Genomic DNA, 23,308 nt, shown 5'->3' on the forward strand with positions numbered 1-23,308 from the left:
CTTACATCAGTGGAGTGACGTCTGATTTACACTGGTGAAAATGAGGGGAGAATCAAGCCCCTTATCTTTGCTTTTGGGACCTCAGCTCTCTGGAGCTTCCTCCCTTTTGGTTCCAGAAGTCCCAGGGTGTCAGCCCCTTTTGATGAAAAATTTTACTTCTGGCCTTTGGCACAGTCCCTTGGTTTTACATCACAGCCCCTTGGTTTCCTGTCTGGTTTGATCCAGATGTTTGTTTTGCCTTTAGGTCTCTTTACTACAAAGCTACTGGATACTTTTGTAGCTAGGAGAGCTGCAAAAATTAAAATGTGTTACAATAGAGCCCTGATTATTTGTTGGGGGAAAGACACAAATTTGTGGATAATTAGGAGTTTGGTGAATTGGGGAAGCATAATCCAGCTGCATCTGCCCGAGATTGCTCGGCTTTTCAGCCTGCTGGGTAGTCAGATGGCCTTTCCACTGTGCTCAGGAACTCAGGATGTTGTGCAAACTACTGAAAACCCACTGAAATGCAGCCACCTCTGGGGTGGGATGCAGCTGCTGTATAACAGCACACAGCAATGCTACACAACAGCTCAGGACAGGAAGTGAAGGAGAATACAGTATCCACTGGACACTTTATGGGGTATGTAGGGAGACAGAATAGAACTGCCTCTGGCTAGGAGCCTGCATTTAACAGTACAAATCTTGCAAAAAGCGTCAAGGGCTTTTTAATCACAAAGCCTGCAGGCCTTTGATTTTGCATTTCAGCTGAAAGACCTTTCCACTTCCAGTGACTTAAGGCATGAACTTTAAGGCATATGGGTGTTGGAGGCTGGCCAGCCATACATTCTAAATGCCTAGGGTGACCAGACAGCAAATGTGAAAAATCGGGAAGGGGGCAGGGGGTAATAGGAGCCTATATAAGAAAAAGTCCCAAAAATTGGGACCGTCCCTATAAAATCGGGACATCTGGTCACCCTATAAATGCCCCAAGCCTTTTTCTTTCTTCCTTATTCTCTGCTATGGGCGAAGAAGAAGGGATGCTATTGAGTACAGAGGTTCTCAAGTGAGATGTATAACTGAGCTTTAATTGACACTGACTGCTAAACATGGGCATCCCCATGGCACAGGCTATGCGCCTGAAGTTCAGGTCCAGCATGTGCCAGGCTCAGCAGCAAACCCAGGATGGAGGTGGGAGTCTCTTTATTGGCTTTTCCACCATCCTGGTTGGAGGCCAGGGGAGGATGCCCCCAGCAGCCTGGATTTAGTTGCTCTCTGTTGCCATTATGTTCCAGGTCCCAGGCTCTCTAATAATTGTCATTTACTCCCCTAGCTGCCTCCTGCAGAATGTGAAGCTGAAACATGCGACCTTTGCACCAAGTGCCTTGGGTTCCAGTAACCCGGCAATAAAATCACACATCTGAGGACATTGCTCAGTGGAAGCTCCTGCCCCGATGCTATTGCATCACCACGGGAGCTGACAGCACCTGGGGAACAGGATTTAAAAAATCACAACTTCTCGGGGAGCGGGGATATGAACCTGTATGCTCCCCCTAAGCAGGATTAGAGCTCTGTCTCTCTTCAGCAGTGGGGGAGCTCTGTGTACCCGCTGGACTGTTGCCAAGAGAGCAGCCCCACATTCCCTCTTGGGAGTGATCTAAGGGGCCCTGAATTTGAATAGATCCTGTTTAGTCTTACACCTTCCCTGTCAATATTGACTGAAATCTGCTTCCGAGCAGAGGCAGGCAGGAGCGTAACCTCTGAGATGGGATCAGTGGGTTTTGGGGGTGAGGCGATCTGCTAAACTCACCCTCCAGATCTGCCACGCAGGTGCCTAGTGGGCAATCCCCACTGTGTTCACCTGAGCGTGGCAGCAGGGCTTCAATCCCTAATCGCGCTCCCATAAAGCCCGCTCCTGTGCACCGCTCCGCATCTCCCATGGGGTGCTGGGCGCCTGCAACTCCCTGGGACATCCACAGATGCTGAGGGCCTCCAATGCCTCTTAGGATCAGGCCATTGATTGCTAATCTGACGATGTTGTGCAATGAGATAACACCGCTAGACGCCAACCTTGCATCTCACTCATGGCCTTGCCCCCCCACCCCCCGGCCCTGGCGCCTTGCGCCACACCCCAGTCATAAGGCTTCTTACTCATCTGGGCTTCGGGATCCCTCTGCTGGGACTCAGTCGGAGGGGATGCTGGTATATTTCTCCCCTTGCTCCCTTCCCAGCACTCCCCCCCCCACCCCCGAGACACAATCAGGATCAATTGCCAAGTCTACTATTCCCCTGTGGCAGCATGGAGCTGGGCTGGGCTGGCAACTGGCTATTACATCTCAGGCCTGGGCTTCCATGGCCCTTCTCTGACTTACCACATGACTGAGAGCAGGACCAGACCTTTGCTCTCCTAGCGCCAGACGGGAAGCACCGTAGCCACAGCCCAAAGCATCCACTTGCCCGGATTCGGAGGTTTCCGTGCGTGGTTTTTGGAAATGCCTCTGAAACAGGTGTTTCCCCCCGTATGAGCACTGAAGGGCAAACCGGCACCATGCAATAACACCTCGTGAACATCTCCCACAATCTGCACTGAGAAAATCACCTTCCGGGCCACATCACTCCTCCCATTGCCCACCACACCAGCCGAAAATGTCCTCGTCAGTCTAGGAGCTTCTCTGGCCCCCATGGCTGCAGTAAACAGGCACCTGACAATTGTTTATTCTCCCAGCTCCCCTGGCAAATCTGTATCATTATCTCCACCTTACGCAGGAGGAGCTACTCAGAGGGATGCCGGGACGTGTCTGCGGTCACCCCGGAAGTCTGTGGTAGCACCAGGATTTGAACCCAGATTCTCTGGAATCCAAGCCCCCAAGCCCGACCTTCCTCTCAATAGGCCTGCTCATCCCAGGCTGCACCTTGCACCTCATCTGCTACCATCTTTGCTCTCTGTTTATCGGCCAGCCTCAACACCCTGCTCATCTCCATAGAATCATAGAAGATTAGGATTGGAAGAGAGCATCTAGTCCAACCCCTGCTCACAGCAGGACCAATCCCCAACTAAATCATCCCAGCCATGTGACTTTGTCAAGCCCGGCCTTAAAAACCTCTGAGGTTGGAGATTCCACCACCTCCCTAGGGAACCCATTCCAGTGCATCACCACCCTCCTAGTGACAGACTGTTTCCTAATATCCAACCTAGACCTCCCCCACTGCAACTTGAGACCATTGCTCCTTGTTCTGTCATCTACCACCACTGAGGACAGCCGAGCTCCATCCCCTTTGGAACCCCCCGTCAGGTAGTTGAAGGCTGCTATCAAATCCCCCCTCACTCTTCTCTTCTGCAGACTAAATAAGCCCACTTCCCTCAGCCTCTCCTCGTAAGTCATGTGCCCCAACCCCCTGATCATTTTCATTGTCCTCCACTGGACTCTCTCCAGTTTGTCCACATCCCTTCTGTAGTGGGGGGCTGAAAACTGGACGCAATACTCCAGATGTGGCCTCACCAGTGTCGAATAGACGGGAATAATCACTTCCCTCGATCTGCTGGCAATGCTCCTACTAATGCGGCCCAATATGCCGTTAGCCTTCTTGGCAACACGGGCACACTGCTGACTCATATCCGGCTTCTCGTCCACTGTAACCCCCAGGTCCTTTTCTGCAGAACTGCTGCTTAGCCAGTCGGTCCCCAATCCATAGCAGTTCATGGGATTCTTCTGTCCTAAGCACAGGACTCTACACTTGTCCTTGGTGAACCTCATCAGATTTCTTTTGGCCCAAACCTCCAATTTGTCTAGGTCACTCTGGACCCTATCCCTACCCTCCAGCGTATCTACCTCTCCCTGCAGCTTAGTGGCATCCGCAAACTTGGTGAGGGTGCAATCCATCCCATCCTCCAGATCATTAATGAAGAAGTTGAACAAAACCGGCCTCAGGACAGACATGGAACAGACCCATCAAAAAACAGACTGCTCTATGAAGTTCAGGACGTGTGGCCTGTCTCCTCTGATTTCCAATGTGACCATCACCTTAGTATCTGGGCAACATGGTAAGCTCAGCCACTGAATTACTGGGGAGAACAGGTATCATCCCATATACAAGAGGCCTGATTGTGCTGTCACTGATGCTGGTGTAAATCCTAAGTGACTCCATTAAAGTCAATGTCCAGGCAGTAGAAGAGAGAGCCAGGTCAGACCCCAGGACGTTAGTTCCACGCATTCCATCACCTGGTACCATATGGGAATTTTGCCCACTGAGGGAGAAAGAAGACAAAGCACGATAATAACCTTCTACTCCTTAGAGGTTTACATCCATCGATCGCAAAGTGCTTAAGAAGGTAAGTACCATTATCCCCATTTCACAGGTGGGGAAACCAAGGCACGGAGGTTCGGTGACTTGGACCAATGTCACACAGCAAGTCAGGGCCAGAGCTGGGGTAGAACCTAGGACTCCAGGTGTCCTGCCCTGTGCCCTGGCCTCAGAAGGCCAGAAAGGCAGCTCAACGTGTTTATGATACGGGATAAGATAAGGGCACGAGTCCAAGACAACGTCTTCCAAATGCCCCAGGATTATTTCTGACACCCAGAAAATGTGTTTAGTGCTGATGCGTTGGTCTAGCAAAAGGGAAATCGTTCCTGAAAGTGGGTGAGAGTTCACAGAGAGATGGAGCGGGCTGGGACTTTGCACTGCCGGGCCCAGTGCCCACCCCGGTTTGGAGAACAACAGAAACATCTTGGTAATAGTTATCCAGCTCCCCGCAGCCATTACCGCTCCCCTCTAGCTGTCAATCAGCACAGAGCCCTTCGCCCCGCTGTCCAATCAGAACTGGGGAGGGTTTTGCAATCTTTGACCTTATTTCTGCTCGGTTGGAGTTTAAACTTTGCCACTGAGTGAAAGAAGCTTTGGGGAGAAGCAGAGAGAGAGAAAAGACACATCCCAGCCACCAGCACTTCCAGGGGTTTGCCGGGAACCCCCAGTTCACATCAGCAGAGGCCCTTGGAGTGGGACTTGGCTATAGACAAAGGTGAGTTCATGAGCTAATTCCTCCAGAAATCTGTCCTTTCGGTGTCTTTTCCTAGCAGCCCTACGTCTGGCTATCAGTGCAGCACAAACAACAGGACAAAGGTCGGGACATGGGGACAGAGCAATCCACTGGCCAAAAAGTGATTTAATAACAACCGATTGCTGTTAATAGCGTATTAATTAGCAACTTCCCACCCAGACTCAAGCAGCTACCTTAGAAGGTCGGCCTCAGATTGGGGTGGGGTTTTTTCCATTATATTTTTCAAACTTGCCATCAAACATTGGTATTTGGCATCTCCACTGTAAGCATTGAGTCCAGATCCAGTCACTGAATATTCGTCCGACACCTATAAAATGTGATTAACTGGTACCTGTTTGTTTCTTAGGGCCAGAATTTTCACAACAAATGGGTCGTAGGTGGTATGATACAAATGAATTATCACCACTCTCCATTTGGGCCCCCAGCTAAGTATCCAGATTTTCACAAGAGCTCAGCTGGCCCTTTGTAGCAAACAGGGGCAGCTGGGGGTTAAGATCTGAAATATCTGTCCTGAATTTAAGTACCTCGACGAGAGCTGAGCTCTTTTGAAAATCTGACCTCGTAGCGACAGAACGCGCCTGGCTGGCATCCAATGAAGTGAGCTGTAGCTCACGAAAGCTTATGCTCAAATAAATTTGTTAGTCTCTAAGATGCCACAAGTCCTCCTGTTCTTTTTGCGAATACAGACTAACACGGCTGCTCCTCTGAAACCTGGCTGGGAACTGATTTTTTGGGTACCCGCAAAAGATTTCAATGAAAACAAAACAAGAGTTTGTCAAGATTTGCTGTCCGAAGTTTGCGCCAAACTGAAACATTTTTGGCCAGCCAAACTCCAACCAAAACCGTTGGGTTTGTGGCCAAGCAAAATGATTCAGTGGCTGAAGAGGGAAAGGTTTTCAGGTTTTTCAACAAAGGCCCCCAAATTTCTTCAAAATTGGCCCTTTCCCAAGGGAAAGCTGTTTGGCATCGGAAAAACGTTTGGAAGGAAAAACATCATCGCCGTTACTACAGAGCCCATGGGCTGCATTTGCAGAAATAAAGAATTAACGGGCCATGGTTTGCTTTAGGCTGGGGTAGACTGGGAGGAGCTCTGCAGTGCGCCTGATCCTCCTTGGCCCTGTGCTAGCCCTGTACAGGTGCAATTCCACCCATTTCAGATTCCTCCCGGTGTACGACACAAGCGAACGCAGAGGCAGCCCCCTCAGCTCTGGATTTGCACCAGGGAAATGAGAGCCCAAGTTAGGGGCAGATTTGGCTAAAATCAAGCGTAAGATCAGTTTCACATCTGCTGTCCCCTCCCGCAGGTCAGCCAGCTCCTGCCTCTGGAGGGGGACAGACCCAAAGTCAAGTAGCTGTTTTCTGGCTCTCTGTGGAGGTGGGGGTGTCAGCTGAGAGCCACTCAACTTGATCTCACCTCCTGTGCACCCTGTGGGCAGCCCCAGAACCCTGTGGAGGGCCACGCTATGGGGCAAGAGAAAATTTACAGCCACAAAATCACCCCAGTTCTGTAGCTGTGGAGTGAGTCCCAGGCAGGGGTCAGCTCAGAGGTTCCTGGTTGCCAGGAAACAATTAGTTACTCATTATTTCAGATGGGCACCGACTGAGCCCATCACACAGCCCTGGGCCTCTGGCTCATTCCTTCCCCTTCTTCCGCTGCCCAGTCCCCTCTCCTCTTAACCTCCCAAAGCCAGCCGCTAACACCTCCCACTCCTCTGTCCGCCTCCATCTGCTCTGGCAGCCTCAGGGGCCACCAGAAAGGGCTCGGCAGGCCGAGGACCATCCTACCAGTGCAAGCCGTGGCCTGGGATGTGGCAAAGGTGCTCCAGGTTTCAGGGCCTCTTGCTTTGCCTCTCAGAGCCCAGCCAAGTTTGGGTGCTTTGGACACTTCTCTCCAGCCAAGGGCCTTCTCCCCGCGGCTGGGATGGTCCCGTCCTCCAAGTCAGTGGTGCCTCCTGACAACCAGCCTTTGGGGGCTTGCCAGCACCATCTTCTCGTCTCCAGGGGCTCAGCAAGGGGGATTGGCATGCGCAGGAGGGAGTCTGGCATCTGCCCATTTCCAGAGACTCGCTGTATGGAGAATAGCTGATCTCCGGGGATCCCACAGGGTGAAGCCCCCATGCTTGGAGCAGTTTGGAGGGACCTTTATTAGTCACCAGCTTGGCCCAGGGGCCTCCCTCCTGCATGGCAGAGACAGGGGTAGTGGAGAGGCTTAAAGCTATCAAAATGCCAACCCCTGCCCAACAGAGTGGTGCAAAGCAAGAGAATAGACCATAGCCACTTAGGACTTATTGGGTGTCCCTGCGCTGCTCCCCACAGCCCCTGGGAACTCCAGCATAGCAACGGGGAGAGAACTTGGCTGTGCAATGACAGTTCCTGTCTCTTAAGCTAATGGAGAATCTCCCTTCGGTGCTGGCAGTATAGGGGCTATGAAACACAGCTCAGGTGTTTGGATTTCCTCCATTAGAGGGTACTGGTGCACACATATGCACACACACACACAAAGACACCCCCCCCCCGGCCACTTCTTTGTGTCTACACAACAGCCAAGATTTTCAGCAGTGACTACCAACTTTGGGTGCCCCACCTGAGACACTTTAAAGGGCCTGACAGTCAGAGGGGTGGGTGAAAAGCAGCCCCCTTTATGGTGACCTAAGTCAGCCCCCCAGAATCACTCCTCCCCCCTTGGGAAATAGTGGCCTCTCTTTCCCTAAGCGTGGGCCCCAAGGGAGCCACCCAGGGCCAGCCCCTGCCTACGCTATGCTGGGGAAGCACTGTAATGTTGTTCCCATCCAGCTGGAGGCGCTGCTGGAGGCAGCCAGGGCAGTCGCAGGGATTCAGATGGCGAGAAAAGCTGGAGGTTCAGAGTCCAGCAGTAAATGTGGCTCCGGTCAGGCTGGGCGGGGGCAGGGGCGGGGGTGGGACGGGCGGGGGGGGGGGAGATTCTAGGAAGCGGCAATAAACCCAGCCACAGAGGCCTGGTGAGGCTCCCTGGCCAATGCTGAGGGGAGGGGAAAGAACCAGAACGCTCCCCACTCCCTCGGGACTCCGCCCCCACTTCTGGGCCTGGGGGCAGGGCTGGCGGGGGAAGGGAATCCCCATCCCAAGGCTGTGGGGGGACACAGCACGTGCCAGGCAACGAGCTGATGAAACAGAGAGAAGAGGAGCTGGGGTGGGAAGATGGTTCCCCAGGGCAGGCAGGGCAGGAGGGATTCCCCCTCCTGTCCCAGCTCTCACTGTATCCCTGAACTCCCCACTGTGCCCCCTGCTCAGCTCTCACTATATCCCCGAGCTCCCCACTGAGCCCCCCCCCCCCAGGTCTCTGCTCCCCAAGCTCTCCGCTGAGTCCATCCCAGCTCTGCACCCCGGGGTGCCCAGGGAGCTGGCCTGGCCATACGGTGCCATCTCTCCCCCAGCAGACATGGCCTCCAGCTGCCAGATGGGCAGCATCAACGGCCTGGAGCTGCTGGACCTGCTCTTTGACCGCCAGGACGGGATCCTCCGGAACGTGGAGTTCGGGGGCCGCTCGGCCAGCTGGCCTGGGCCAGAGCAGAGTGTGAGTTCCCCTCCCCCAGAGTTGGGGCCAGTGTGGGAGGCAGGGGCACGGGGCTCACAGTGCTAACAAGGGGAACACTGGCCCTGGCTCCTGACCCGGGGTTCCCCAGGGACCCCTCTGCCTGGGAGGCCAACAAGTCACTGACCAATCAGACCAGTGCAGACCACTAGTGCTGGGAGGGAGGCCCACCCCACCCTCTCCCCTGGGTGCACTGGGGTCCCCACCCCATGTACTAGTGCCAGGAGCCCCTCCCCACCCTGGTGCACGGGGAACCCCACCCATGCACTAGTGCCAAGAGTCCTAGTCCCGGCCCCACCCTCGTCCCAGGCTGGCTCACGCTCTGGCAGGGCGTGGCCATGGGCAGCCCGATGCCCTCCATCCATGCCAGGCTTCCCCCTCCTGTGGGTGACTCGTCTCCTGGGCCCATTTCCGTCTCATCTCCAGCAGCTGCCCGGTGCCCAGGAAAACGAGGATTTCCTCAACTCCATCCTGGGCTCGGGGGACTCCTGCTCCGACTCCCCGACCTGGTCCCCTGCAGCCAGTGACAGCGGCATCTCTGAGGACCCGAACTCGGACCAGCTCGACAGCCCCCAGCACTACGTGCCCACAGGCAGCCCGGAGGGCTACTCGGATGCGGGGCCCGGCGAGCCGGCGTACCCCTACCGGGAGTCCTCCCGGGCCCAGCCTGCTCCCAGCCTGCCTGGGGCTGACGTGCGGGAGGCTGAAGTCTCCATAGACCTTGGTGAGTTCAGGGGTGGAGCTGGAGCTGGGGGGACTCAGTGGGGAGCCCGGGGTGCAGAGCTGGGGGGTTCAGTGGGGAGCCCAGGGTGAAGGGAGCTGGGGGGGTCAGTGGGGAGCCCGGGGTGCAGGGCTGGGGGGGGGTCGTGCACCGGGGGGGGGCCCAGACGGGTGTGCACGCAGCGGGGGCTGAGCTGAGGGGGAGGCTCAGTGGGGATCCCAAGGTGCAGAGCTGGGGGGGGTCATCGGGGAGCCCGGGGTGCAGGGCTGGGGGGGGTCGTGCACCGGGGGGGGCCCAGACGGGTGTGCACGCAGCGGGGGCTGAGCTGAGGGGGGGCCTCAGTGGGGATCCCAAGGTGCAGAGCTGGGGGGGGTCATCGGGGAGCCCGGGGTGCAGGGCTGGGGGGGGTCGTGCACCGGGGGGGGGGCCCAGACGGGTGTGCACGCAGCGGGGGCTGAGCTGAGGGGGGGGGCTCAGTGGGGATCCCAAGGTGCAGAGCTGGGGGGGGTCGTGCACCGGGGGGGGCCCAGACGGGTGTGCACGCAGCGGGGGCTGAGCTGGGGGGGGCTCAGTGGGGATCCCAGAGTGCAGAGCTGGGGGGGTCAGTGGGGAGCCCGGGGTGCAGGGCTGGGGGGGGTCGTGCACCGGGGGGGGCCCAGACGGGTGTGCACGCAGCGGGGGCTGAGCTGAGGGGGGGGCTCAGTGGGGATCCCAAGGTGCAGAGCTGGGGGGGGTCATCGGGGAGTCCGGGGTGCAGGGCTGGGGGGGGTCGTGCACCGGGGGGGGGGCCCAGACGGGTGTGCACGCAGCGGGGGCTGAGCTGGGGGGGGCTCAGTGGGGATCCCAGAGTGCAGAGCTGGGGGGGTCAGTGGGGAGCCCGGGGTGCAGGGCTGGGGGGGGTCGTGCACCGGGGGGGCCCATACAGGTGTGCACGCAGCGGGGGCTGAGCTGAGGGGGGGGCTCAGTGGGGATCCGAAGGTGCAGAGCTGGGGGGGTCAGTGGGGAGCCCGGGGTGCAGGGCTGGGGGGGGTCGTGCACCGGGGGGGGGCCCAGACGGGTGTGCACGCAGCGCGGGCTGAGCTCCCCTTCCCGAGCGCACAAGCCCGTCCGTGGAACTGCGGCGCGGGTGGATCTTCCCGGTAGCACCGCGAGTCGCCAGCAGATGGCGGTAAATCCCGCTGGTCGCAGCACAGCGGGGAACCTGCGGCCAGAGCAGGTTGGGGGGAGCTGGGGGTGGGGGTCTGGCAGCTGGAGCCCCCCAAGTCCCGGGCTCAGCTCCACACTCGGGGCCTGATGCTCCCTCCCCCGCGTGTCGTGTGGTGACTCGCTCCCACGGGGCGCGGCAGGAGCCCGGGCCGGCAGGCCCAGCAAGGGGCCCGGCAGCAGACGAGAGGGAGCGAGGGGGAGTCCTGCAAGGGGTGGAGGGGATTGGGGCCCGGACAGCAGGACTGACGCCCCGACCAGGACGCCGGTCGGCTGGCCCAGGGCACCGATCACACTGACCCCGCGTCTCCCCGTGTCCTTCCTCCCAGACATGTGGAATCCTGGGTTTTTCTTGGAGAAGAGTCACGACCTGCCTGCTCCCGCTCAGATCGCAGCTTCCTGCACCCTGACGGTGAAGGACCTGCTGCTGTCCAGCAGCTGTGAGATGGTGAGGGCCTTGCATTCCACCTGCCCATCCCCAGGCACTCTCCATCCATCCACCTGTCCCCCGTCCGTTCATCCAGCCATCCACCTGTCCACCTGTCCCCACCCACTATCCATCCATCCATCCCTCCATCCCCACCCACTATCCATCCCCCCATCCATCCACCTGTCCCCCTGTCCGTCCATCCATCCATCTGTCCACCCGTCCCCACCCACTATCCATCCATCCCCCTGTCCATCCATCCATTCCCATCCACTCTCTATCCATCCACTTGTCCACCCATCCCCACCCACTATCCATCCCCCCATCCATCCACCTGTCCCCCGTCTGTCCATCCATCCATCCATCCCCACCCACTATCCATCCTCCATCCATTCACCTGTCCCCCTGTTCATCCATCTATCCATTCCCATCCACTCTCTATCCATTCACCTATCCACCCATCCCCACCCACTATCCATCCATCCCCCTGTCCATCCATCCTCCCATCCTCACCCACTATCCATCCCTGCATCCATCCACCTGTCCCCCTGTCCATCCATCCGTCCATCTGTCCACCTGTCTCCACCCACTATCCATCCATCCCCCCGTCCATCCATCCATCCATTCCCATCCACCCTCCATCCATCCATCTGTCCACCCATCCCCACCCACTATCCATCCATCCATCCTCCCCAATCTCACTGTATCCATCCATCCACCTCTCTATATCCTCCATCCATCCATCCCCACCCAGTTTCCATCCATCCTCTCCAACCTCTCTGTATCCATCCACCTGTCCACATCCATCCATCCTTCCCCATTTGCTCTGGCTTACAGGAGGTCAGGCCCAAAGAGCCCAATTCTCTCTTGCCCTGCACCTTGTGCAGTCACTTGCACCCGTGCAAAGAGATGTAAAATGTCCCCAGAGCAGAGTGGGGCGTTTTCCAGCCCCTGGGCCCTGTTGGACATGACAGCAGGAGCTGCAGGGCAATGGTGAACTGGGTCAACCATGTTAATTAGGGGTTTGAAAGTTGGGCGTAGATAACCCTCGTTGGGGCTGGACAGAGGGCAAGCCGGGACTGTGAAAAGCTTCCTCCCCTGGGGGCAGTGCCCGAGGACTTGAGTCCTTTCTCGTCATATCTCTGCTATTCCAGGCCCGTCCCCCCCAGCCCTGCCAATGCCCCTCAATCCTGACCCTGCAGCCCTGTCCCCAGCTAGTCCAGCCCACCCCCCAGCCCTGCCAATGCCCCTCAATCCTGACCCTGCAACCCTGTCCCCAGCTATTCCAGCCCAACCCCCAGCCCTGCCAATGCCCCTCAATCCTCACCCTGCAGCCCTGTCCCCAGCTAGTCCAGGTCTGCCCCCGCCCCCCAGCCCTGCCAATGCCCCTCAATCCTGACCCTGCAGCCCTGTCCCCAGCTATTCCAGCCCACCCTCCAGCCCTGCCAATGCCCCTCAATCCTCACCCTGCAGCCCTGTCCCCAGCTAGTCCAGCCCACCCCCCAACCCTGCCAATGCCCCTCAATCCTCACCCTGCAGCCTTGGACTTTTCTGACCCTCCCCAAATCTCTGGTTCACTTGGAGGTCTGCAGAGGGGTCAGGTGGGCTCGCCCTGCCCCCTGGGATGGTCCCCCCAGCTGGGGGCTGGCCTTGTCGCTGGGCTCTCGGAGCAGAGCGGGGGTGGGGGGCCAGGCGCTTCCAGGGGGTCCCACATTGGTTCCACTCACGCAGCAGCAGCAGCTGATGACCCCAGCGCTGCTGAGACAAGGTCCGGGGCACTGCCAGGAGCTGGCGCTGACGGAGGACGAGAAGAAGCTGCTGGCCAAGGAGGGGGTCACGCTGCCCACCCAGCTGCCCCTCACCAAGGTAAGGAGAGGCCAAGGGACGGGATCCCCCTGGGTCACCGTTACAGCTGAGCCGTATCCTTCCTGTGCCTGGAGAGCCAGCTGGGTCGGCGTGGAGGGGGTGGGGGGCATGGAGGACCCATGGGGCGGGGGGTCCCTGTTGGGCTCATTGTGGACTCAGCCGTGGGTTCTGGCCTGCTGTTGGCTCCTGGACCAAATCCAGGCCTGGTGTAGGCCATGGCAGTGCCACCAACTCCAGCCGTGTGCTGGTACCCGCTTGCCCCAGGGTTGAATTGGACCCCAGCGAGGGCCCGGGGGAGTGGAGGAGCCTGGCGGCGGGGGGTGGTGGTGGTGAGGGAATGGGCCGTGGGGGTGGGTTGTAGGACAGGTCTTGGTGGATGCCTAGGCCCTGGGGGAAGCGGGTTGTTCACACAGGGGAGATCAGCCCTGGGGGGTTAGGGGAGGGAGAGCGGCGGGGCCGGCTTGTTCGCAATCCCCAGAACCTGTCCTCCCCGCTAGGCCATCTCAGCTGTGGGGGTTTGGTTAGAGCCCAGCACGAGGAGTCAGAACTCCTGGGTCCTAGCCACTGGGGGGCCTTGAGCAAGTCTCCTCCCCTCTTGGTGCCTCAGTTTCCCATCTTGGTGGGGGGTCAGGTAACTGCTCCCTGCAGAGCATTCCAGCACCCCCAGCGAGAGGCACACAGTAGTATCTATTCTCCAGGGCCACAGGGTGATGGGCTGTGGGGCTGGGAAGGACCCCAGTCAGGGAGTCCCACCCCCACCGCCGTGGTCTGGGCTCTGCCCTTCTCTCCGGCAGTATGAGGAGCGGGTGCTGAAGAAGATCCGGAGGAAGATCCGCAATAAGCAGTCGGCTCAGGAAAGCCGGAAGAAGAAGAAGGAGTATATCGACGGGCTGGAAAGCCGGTGAGACCCCAGCCGCTCGCTCCACACCTCAGAGCAGGAGCTGCCTGCCTCAGGCTGGCACCGGCTGTCTCTGGGCCCCGATCCCCTGTGCCCTGCACCTCACGCAGTCATTTACTGCTGGGCCACGGGGGCAAAAAGCCCCTGGGCTGGGATGTTGGCGGTGCAGGCTCGGGCCCACTCTCTAGAGAGACGGGAACCTGCTTCATGCCCCTCCCTCGTTCCCATCCAGCCCTGCCCTGCGCGGTACCATCTGTGCCCCCCAGCCCAGTTCCTATCTCAGCCCTGCTTCCCCACGCCCCATCTCTGCCCCCCCTCCCCCGTTCCCGGCTCAGGCCCCCACCGGCTCACGCCGCCTCCCGGTTCTCCCCCCAGGATGTCGGCCTGCACGGCGCAGAACCAGGAACTGCAAAGGAAGGTGCTGCACCTGGAGAAGCAGAACTCGTGAGTCCGGCCCCCAGCTCCCTGCTGCCGGGGGGGATGGGGGCGCTGCCTGTCTCCCCCTTAACCTGAATAACCGGGTGATCCGGCTGCAAAACAGAGCCCCAGAGAGCCCAGGGGAGGCCTCCCCCGCATCCCTGGAAGTGAAAGCTACCCAGAGCCCCCCTGGAGACCCGCCTCGGCCATCAGGGGCAGGCTGGGTCCCTACACTCGTCCCTGGGGCTGCGAACAGGGATGGGCCCAAGTCGCCCACTTCAGCCCTGCCGCCCCCCGGTGCCTGGCAGCGTGGGGCAGGTGCCATTTGCGTCGGGGGCTTTGGTCCAGGCCGCTCTCTAGTTCTAAGTGCCCCGAGGGATGGGTCTGCCCCTGGGGGGTCCAGGCTGCGCCCCACGGGGGCAGTGCCCCCCACATTCAGCGCCTGCCTCTGACCGGGTCTTTTCCGCGTCCAGGTCCCTCCTGGAGCAGCTGAGGAAACTCCAGACCCTCGTGGTACAGTCGACTAACAAAGCCGCCCAGACGGGGACCTGCATCGCGGTGCGTGGAGATCTCTTGCCCTTTGCTCCCTTCTCTGCAGATGCCCCCAACGGGGGCTGGGCCTAGCTTTAGGGGAGTGGGGGGGAGGGGGCTCTGCTGGGCAAGACCTCCTGGGCCCCATCCGTCTCCCTTCCACCCACTGCCTCCATGTAGCCACGAGACCCCTATTCCCGTGGAGGGGTCCAGCTCGGCACCCCCAGCTCTGCCATTGCCTCCGTGTTGGGGGTGGGCTTTCTTATGGTCTGGCTCCATGGAGCTTTGCTCTCCCCCATTGCTGCTGGCCACAGGATGGCGCTCCGACACCACGGGAACGGGCACAGGCAAGGAAGGGTAGACGGACAGGCCGACAGACACACATCAGAGAGTGTGTGGGGCCCGACAGAGAGTCAGACGGACGTGGGATGAATGGGGATAGAAAGAGAGAGAGGCAGACAGAGAGGTATGAATGGGGATGGATGGCTGGACGACAGACCGATGAGTATGAATGGGGATGGATAGACAGACAGGGAGACAGAGGGGTACAAATGGAGATGTATAGCTAGACAGACAGGGTATGAGTGAGGATGGATGGATGAACAGACAGGGGTATGGATGGATAGACAGAGGATGGGGATGGACAGACAGGCAGACATTGGGGTACGAATGGGGATGGAAACAGACAGACACAGACCCATGACCTGCTCCCAGTGTCCCTAGGGAAGTTGAGGTCCCCTGGCTGGTACCCACATTCCCCTCCTCTTGCCCCCCAACCCACAGATGGGGGGCCCAGGAGACTGTGGCTATCGGGGGGGGGGGGCAGCTGACATCTCTCTCCCTCCGGCTCGCAGGTGCTGCTGCTCTCCTTCGCCCTGATCGTCTTCCCCTCCATCAGCCCCTTCGCCCCCAGTAAAGCGGAGCCGGAAGGTGACTTTGGGCCGGTGAGAGGTACGTGCTGGTAATGTGCAGAATGCAGTGGGAGTCCAGGGGTCCACAACATGCCGGCTGCTCCCTGGTCGCTGAGGGGTCCTGCACACACCTACTTGCGACGGATGGTGTTGCGGTTAAGGTCTGGGAGACAGGACAGCCAGTTTTCAAGCCCAGCTCTGCCAAGACTCGCTGAGTGACCAAGGCACTGTCCCCAGGTCCGTGCCTCAGTTTCTCAGTATGTAACAGCAGGAGGATAGTGATGTGAGACGACATCGGTGGAGGGGTAAGCAGGGCTGAAGTTAAGCCCTTGTCCACAGGCAGTACCCCTGCCCCCGCCATTCAGGAGCTGGACTGGGAATCTGACGTCTTTAATTAAAATTCTCCTGGCACTTGGTTTTTTTGCAGTGTCCAGTCTGAATGCCAACCTGGGTAACCCTGCCTTCCTAACTGCCCCATGGAGTTTTGACTAGACATTGGTTCTGTTTCATTCCTGGCGCCGCAGAGCACTGCGGCATTGCTGCGAGCTATTACACAGTCGCCGCATCCCACCCCAGAGGTGGCTGCATTTCAGCACCGGGGGAGCGCGATCCCGGGGCAGCATTGCCGTACGCTATTACGCAGCTGTCCGGTTCCACCCCAGAGGTGGCTGCATGGTAGTGCTGGGTGGAGCACTTTCCGTGCCCCGTAAAGAACGATCGGGTGCAGCATGATTCTCACAACTTGTGAGGGAAGGGCGGCGGGCGGGAGGGGTCCTGCTGAATGGTGCTGGGTGGCTAGCACTGGGAGACGCCCCACTGATCAGGCTTGTGCCCCCTCCGCCACCCCGTGGCAGTGTTTTCCAGGTCTCTCCATAACGATGCCTCCTCCCGGGTGGTCTATGCCCTGATGAAGGATGGCGCCGAGAGCCCCAAGGAGCCGGAGAAGCCCGTGTGGACGGAGTACGCCGGCGAGGCCCAGAGCGAGCCCCAGGGAGTCCTCCGCAAATTCCTCGGCAGCCACGTGCTCGCCAGGCCCCGGGCAGAGGCTCCGCCAGCCAACGGGACGGGGGCCCTGCCGCAGGACGGACACTCGGACTTGGAGGCGCTCAGTCACGATGGCCCCATCGCGGCCTCGCTGGCCTGGACAGAGCCCAGCCAGCCCAGCCAGGTGCGGCTGGAGCCGGCCGAGGAGCTGTGAACGCCCCCCGCCGTCTCCCCCACGCCTGGCCAGCCACGGAGCTAGGACCCCAGGCGGGGGGTACTGACGGGAGTGCTGCCCTCGGTGGCCTGCCTGGGGTGGGGATGGGGCAGAGTGCGCGTGATGAAAGAGTGAGAGAGAAGGGGGGGGTAAAAAAAGGGGGAGCATCTGGCTCCTTGGAGGCTCCAGCATTCGTCTGGGAGGGGAGCCTGGCCCCTGGGCAGCTGCCGTTTCACCCAGCGCAGGGCTGCAGGGGAACAAGGCTATCCGGCCCCATCCAGCCTTCCACCCCCCCGGGCTGGGGCACGGTCCCTGCCTAAGCGTGGGGCTCCCGCCCGGTCCCCTGTAGATTCCATGGGCTGGGAGGTTTCCCTGCTAATTGTCTGACATTTCCCCTTTCCGCCTGTCTGGGACTGCAGACACTTATCCCAGCGGCACCCGTCCACCCCCAGCCCCTGCTCAATATTTGTGTCTCTTCTCTGTCCTCCCTCGGCATGGGGAGGGAAGGTGGGGACCTGCACAGAGCGGCCAGGGCCAAGCTGCTCCGTGGAAAGGGATGGGTCGTTCCCCTCCCGGCCCCACAGCCCGTGGCTTCTGGGTGCCTAGCCCAAAAATCACCTCGAAGGCCTGGGGAGGTAGGCAGAAACCAGGCCTCCCTGCAGGCCTCCCTGCAGCTCCACTTTGCCGGCAGCTGGGGCAGCCTGGAGCGGCTGTGGGGAGGAGGGTGATCCCGAGGCAGAGGGGAAGGGGACCATGTGGTTTCCAAAAGGGATTCGATCCTGTCCGAGAGAGGCGCAAGGGGGAGCTGGGGCCCCTTGTGAAAAGGGCAGGGGAAGGGCTGGAAAACCACGGGTTGCTCTCCCCAGCGTGTGCAGGGAAAGCGTCGCCCGGTCATAAGCTGGTTAATACTCCAGGAAGGCCCCGGGGACACTGGCTAGGGGGCTGGGATGCAAGCGAGATGGGGCTCGAGCTCTGCTTGCTCTTAGCGCTGCCTCTCCCGGGGCACACGGAGCGGTTGGGGAGTTGAAATGGTCAGGCACAACCAGGGCTGGGGTGCGGGGCACAACCCCTCAGGAGCCAAGAGCTCGCACCCGAGTTCGGCGAAGCGGAACTGACCGCGCCTGGCAGCTGCGATGCACCAGGCCCCGTCAGCCCCGGGCTGGGATCCGGCTTAGCTGCCAGGCAGAGGGGGAGCGTCTGGAGGGGTGTGTGTGTGCATAGGAGAGAGACTGCGGAGGTATAGGGAGTACCTCTGAGGTGGTGGCGACTGACCCTGGCTGGGGTCTCAGAGCCCTTCCCCAGAGGGAGGCCTGCGAAAGCCCGTGTCCCTGGCTAGAGTGGGGCGCACGGTACGATTCTCTCCAGGGGGGTCCCGCATGGCCATCGGGGGGCCCAGCGAGGGAGTGGGGATATTTGGTGTTTCTCTGTTTGGGGGTGGATTTTTTTTTTTTAAGCCTGAGTTTTCGTCTCCTAATAAACTATTTTGGAAGAAAGGGCTGTGGAGTTTGGCCGGGGTAGAAGCAGGAAGGGGTGCGGGGTTGGCCAACGCTGGGACGGCCAAAGGCCAGCACCTGACTGCCAGCAGCTTTCCACCTGCCTCCGCAAGGCCGCTTCCCCTGCACTCTCCCTCTGACCCGATTTTCAGACGCGCTGAGCACCCAAGTCAATGGGAGCTGCAGAGGCTCTGAAAATCAGCCCCCGTGGGGGGCGGGCGGGGCACCATGGGGCAGGGGCTCCCTCCTCCTGCGGATTCCCTTGTAGCAGGGAGGAAACCCTGGCCTGGCTGCCCGCTCCACCAGTGCCCACATGGCTTTACGCCGTCCCCTTTGAAGCTAGCACAGAACTGGGGGGGGGGCAGGGCAAGGGGTAAGACTAATGCCATGGAGGGGCAAGCAGCAGGGAGAGGGATACCCGGGCAGGGCCAGATAGATGTGTCCAGGACCATACGTTTGTAGCTGGCTGAGCAACAGAGCAGGGGCCTGGTAGCACTTCCTGGACGGTGGGGGCTGAGGGCCCATGGGTCCTTGGGCGTGGCAGACCTGTGGGACTGAAGGAGGAGAGGGCAGGTACGGGGTGGGGGGGCCCTGCGCAGTTCAGCCGGGCAGTGAGAATAAGGAGGCGTTGGCCTTTCCTTGCTGGAGATCTGGCTGCAAATCCCAGCGGAGGGTCATGGGCTGGGCAGGTGTGCGCCTCACAAATGCAACCACCGCTCAGCAGAGGTAGGGGCAGTCGGGGTAGGGGCAGAAGGGGGAGTCGCAGGCCCACTGGCAGGCACTTCCCCTTCGGTCCTAGAGGGCGTCTGTTCAAGTCACCCCCATTCAACCAGCCCCACTGCTGGCTGACTCCCCTCTGTGCCCCAGGGCAGGGCAGGGCAGGGCCAGGAGACAACCAGAAGATTCAGTCTCCAGGTCCCTTAGGTTTGGTCTTGTCGGCTGTGTCTACGCTGCGATCAGCCACCTGCGGCTGGCCCGCGCCAGCTGACTTGGGCATGCAGGGCTCGGGCGAAGGGTGCAGACCCTTGGGCTGCGTCCCGAGCTCTGGGACCCTCCCACCTCTGCTGGTAATGGCCGTGTCGACCCACCCTTAGAGACTCCACCACAAGTACTCTTGGGTCCAGTAGGACCCTACCTGGGGCCAGCGGATTACCCCATAAATGGCCCAGCATCCTGGAAAGCCCAATTCATGCTGTATTTATCCCCCGCATGGTGCGCCCCGTTTGGGGCAGTCCCACGCCACCCAGCACACCCCTGCTCCAGCATCTTCTGCCACACCCAGCCTCCACCTTGGTCCTCACCTGCCCTTTCAGCAGGACGGCCGCCCCGGCCTCCCCCGCAGGAGACCTTCCAAGGTTGGCAGACTAGCCCCGCCGCTGGTCTACGACCCTCAGCCCTCTCCCACCTCCCGGCCCTGGTTCTCCAGCTCGGGAAGGGCAACAGACTTACCCCTGGGCCGCTTTGCTGTCCTCAGCCTCCCCCATGACTTGTAAAGCGCCCCCCCCCCCCCATTCACACCTGTCTTCTGCTCATGATTAGCCCCAGCTGTCACCTTGCTCTTTAATCGGGTCCTCCTGGGTTGCTTATAGGGTGTGGCCCCCGCTGCACGTAAAGGGGCCAGTCACCCTGGGGCTAGGAGGGTCCGCAGGAGGGCGAAGATGAACAGTATGAGCAGAGGACAAACGTGGGGCCCAGGTATCCGTGTTGCCACTTGTCCAGCTGCAAAGGAGCGAAGCCTGGCGTCCCAGCCCCTTTCTACCCTGGATCACGATCGCGCTCCGCTGGCCAAGAAGGGATTCCTCCGCCCTCCTCTGGAGAAGCAGATGGAGCAGCCCAGAGGTGGGCGCGTTCCAGCAGCGGGCGAGGGAGTTCTGCCTGGGGAGGCTGCAGGGTGTTTTGGGAGCCTTTGCGTAGAGATGCTCTAGAAAAGCGATGCCAGGAAGTAGCACCATCTCCATTGCTCTGGGCGTTAGACGCACCCCCTGCCCAGGTAACCTCACCACCTGCTTCGGGGTGCAGCATCTCCTTCATTACATGCAGCACTGAGCAAGGGGCCCGCTGTATTAGGAGGAGCTTTTCCCTTCCCTTCTAGCACTAGGCCTGGGCCCTGGCTGGAGACAGACCTCAGCCTTGCTGGGCCAGTGCCTTGTTCCTCTGCATTCACCAGGCGAGGCCCTGACCACAACGTGGGTGGGACCCAGGTGGCAGTGGTGTGAGGCGGGGCTGTGAGATGCCATGGCTATGGGGGACTTTTACCCGTCGATGCCTGATTGATAGATGGAGTCTGCCACAGACACTCTGAGCTCCTGACTGGCATCGAGAGAGAAGAGTACGAGGCTGGTTCTCCCTGCTAGGGTGGGAACAAACAGGCCAGGAGAACATGGGGAGGAGAGGGAGAAAATGATTGACAGACAGGGAATCAGGGCTGGGCACTGTTATGAAAGAGAGGATTTACCCTGCTGTCCTTAGCTCACATTTCCCTTCTCTCCTGCCGGGGGGTAACCAGTTGGATTCCACTCTCCCCGCCCCACCCCAGAAGTGGCTGCATTTCAGTGGCTGCGTGTGGCAAGGGACAGACCCTGGAGCCCTGTGCTTGGGCAAACTTCCCTTACCAGCAAAGAGAATGTGCCAGAATGAAACCTGAGTAAGGACCCTTGGGATTTGGCCTTGAAGTCGCAGCAAAAGTTGAGCAGGGCAGTCACCGGACGGGAGTGGCAGAGAGAAGTTGGATCAGTGGGGAAGAAGGCGGAGCAGAGCTCCACCCAATCTGGTCCCGAGCCTCAAAACGTCGTTAGGCTCCACTGAGATCAATGGCCGTTAGGAGCCGAAATCCCTTTGAGGGTCTAGGCTGCTATCCCTGAGCCGCATGCAGCGTTCCTGCCTGATTGCTGTACCCCGGGTGTGCACACTCCCAGTCGGGCAGCCCCCTGAGGTCTGCACTCCAGAGGAATGGCTCTGCTTGTTCACAGCCCAGCCTTGCTTTCGTCCTCAGCCTCTGTTGTCCCCAGGCATCAGTCTGCATCCCGAAATTAAATGGATGGAGGAGGAGCCAAGCAGAGCAGCTGACTCAGAGCCAGCACTGCCATAAGGGACAGCAAATCCAGCTTGGTGCCAAGCCCCCTCAGCGCCTCCCAGAGCCAAGGAGAGCTGTGGAGGCTCCAGGAACGCCCAGTGGGGCAGCGCGGTCCAGAGGATAGAGCACTGGATGGGGATTCAGGAGACCAGGGAGCTAGTACCAGCTCTGCTACTGCGCTGCTGTTTGACCTTGGGTGAGTCACTTCCCCTCTTGGTCTGTTGAGATTGTAAGCTCTTCCGGGGAGGGCTGCCTCTTCTTCTGTGTTTGTACAGCGCATGGCGCAGTGGGACCCTGATCTTGGTTGGGGGCTTCTTGGCACCAGCATAATAATGAGGAGCTCCCAGGGTCAGGTCCTTGTGCTCTGCTCTTATTCAGGTATAACTCCCCTAGAGTGCAATGGAAGTTTTGCCCAAGTAAGGACCGCAGGCCAACATCCCAAGCGGTGAGTTAATGCAGAGGTGCCGTGTCGAAGAAGCACTCCAGGCACGGCTTGCTCCCTTTTCAATGCACGTCACTGGCTAGTGGATGTATCCAGCCAGGGCTCTTTGTACAAAACTGCCAATAGCCGCTTCTCACACGCTTGGGCTTGGGGGACGGCTGATTAAAATGCACCAGAAACCAGAGCTGTAATTACTGCACTGGGTAAGAAGGGCTTGTGACGAAGTGGGACTGTTCTTAATGTTTCCTCTGAATAGTGTGGGGGTGCCTCAGTTTCCCCTATGCAGTTCTTAAGTATCTAGGGGGTGGAGTAAGGGTGTATGATCATTGCAGAGCCCTAGAGGGCAGGTGTGTGCAGGAGTCTGGACACAGAGAATGGCCAACACCCTGTTTCCTGGCAACTGATGGCCTGGGCCCTTCCCCCCCTGCAAGGTGAGAGCTGAAGGGTTGGAGAACAAAGGAATCAGGTGACCACCTGGCCCGGGAAAGGAACAAAGCCCAGAGGAGGAGGGGCTGGAGGGGGTTTCAGTTTGGGGCTGGCTGGGACATGGAGTGAAGTGCAGACGTGGTTGTCCGGCTCACTGCCCCCCAAAATGGACCCAGCTGAGGGGTCCCGTTCTCTGCACCTGCAAGCTCTGTATTAGACCATGTTCCTGTCGTCTAATAAACCTTCTGTTTTACTGGCTGGCTGAGAGTCACGTCTGACTGCGAAGTTGGGGTGCAGGACCCTCTGGCTTCCCCAGGAGCCCCGCCTGAGCGGACTCGCTGTGGGAAGCGCACGGAGGGGCAGAGGATGCTGAATGCTCCGAGGTCAGACCCAGGAAGGTGGAAGCTGAGTGAGCTGCGTGTCCTGAAGACAGGCTGCTCACAGAAAGGCGACTGCCCCAGAGTCCTGACTGGCTTCATGGGGAGCAGTTCCAGAGCATCGCCCAGGGACTCCGTGACAGGGCTTGAGGATGAAAATTACAGCCTCGCCCAAGGACGCTTTGCCAGGCTTGGAAGAGGCTGCCAATCCCATTGGGCGGGGCAGAAATGAGCACCAATTTGCAAGTAACTGATTTTGTTCTGAGCTGCGGAAGCTTTGGGGGTTCATTCGTATTCCGGTTGCAGGGAGCGAGCTGGCTGAGCGCACCAGAGTGCGGCCCAGCGGGGACAGAGGAGTGGGGGGTGGGGACAGGGCAGGGGGTGAGATGGAGCCGCCTTTGAAGGGAAAGCTCATGTGGTATGTCTACACTACAAACCTAAGTTGACCTATATTAGGTTGACTTACAGCCACCACAGTAATCACTGGTGGTGCATGTCCTTGGGTCGGTGGTGCGTGTCCTCACCTGGAGGGTGGTCTATCAGCTTTCCTAGCAGCTTCCTGCTGGGACCCCGTCTGCCCCACAGACTCCCGGCAGGTTGTTCCCTCCCCTTTGCTCCGTGTTCCCTGCCGGGAGTGGGGGGAAGCCACCTGGGGCTTCTTGGCCCCCCCCCCCCCCGCTTCCTGCTGGGAGCATGTGCAGGGTGAGCTGCTGGGGCTT

At 59.6% G+C, this 23,308-nt stretch overlaps 1 protein-coding gene across 4 annotated transcripts; it reads left to right on the forward strand.

The window, feature by feature from the left end:
- Window positions 1-4,841: 4,841 nt before the first annotated feature.
- CREB3L3 (cAMP responsive element binding protein 3 like 3) lies at window positions 4,842-18,271 on the forward strand. Of its 4 annotated transcripts, none has more exons than XM_048831208.2 (10): window positions 4,842-4,996; window positions 8,449-8,588; window positions 9,033-9,330; window positions 10,860-10,978; window positions 12,689-12,823; window positions 13,618-13,724; window positions 14,097-14,165; window positions 14,612-14,696; window positions 15,524-15,620; window positions 16,435-18,271. In XM_048831208.2, the coding sequence occupies exons 2-10, from the start codon at window positions 8,454-8,456 to the stop codon at window positions 16,776-16,778; spliced, it is 1,389 nt and encodes a 462-aa protein (XP_048687165.1). In that variant the 5' UTR covers window positions 4,842-4,996; window positions 8,449-8,453; the 3' UTR covers window positions 16,779-18,271. The 4 variants fall into 4 exon arrangements, with proteins under 4 accessions (XP_048687165.1, XP_048687163.1, XP_048687167.1 ...); XM_048831206.2 differs by having other exon boundaries at window positions 8,452-8,588; XM_048831210.2 differs by having other exon boundaries at window positions 8,452-8,588; window positions 12,692-12,823.
- Window positions 18,272-23,308: the final 5,037 nt, after the last annotated feature.

The sequence above is a fragment of the Caretta caretta genome, chromosome 25 (assembly GCF_965140235.1).
Source record: "Caretta caretta isolate rCarCar2 chromosome 25, rCarCar1.hap1, whole genome shotgun sequence".
NCBI lineage: Eukaryota > Metazoa > Chordata > Testudines > Cheloniidae > Caretta > Caretta caretta.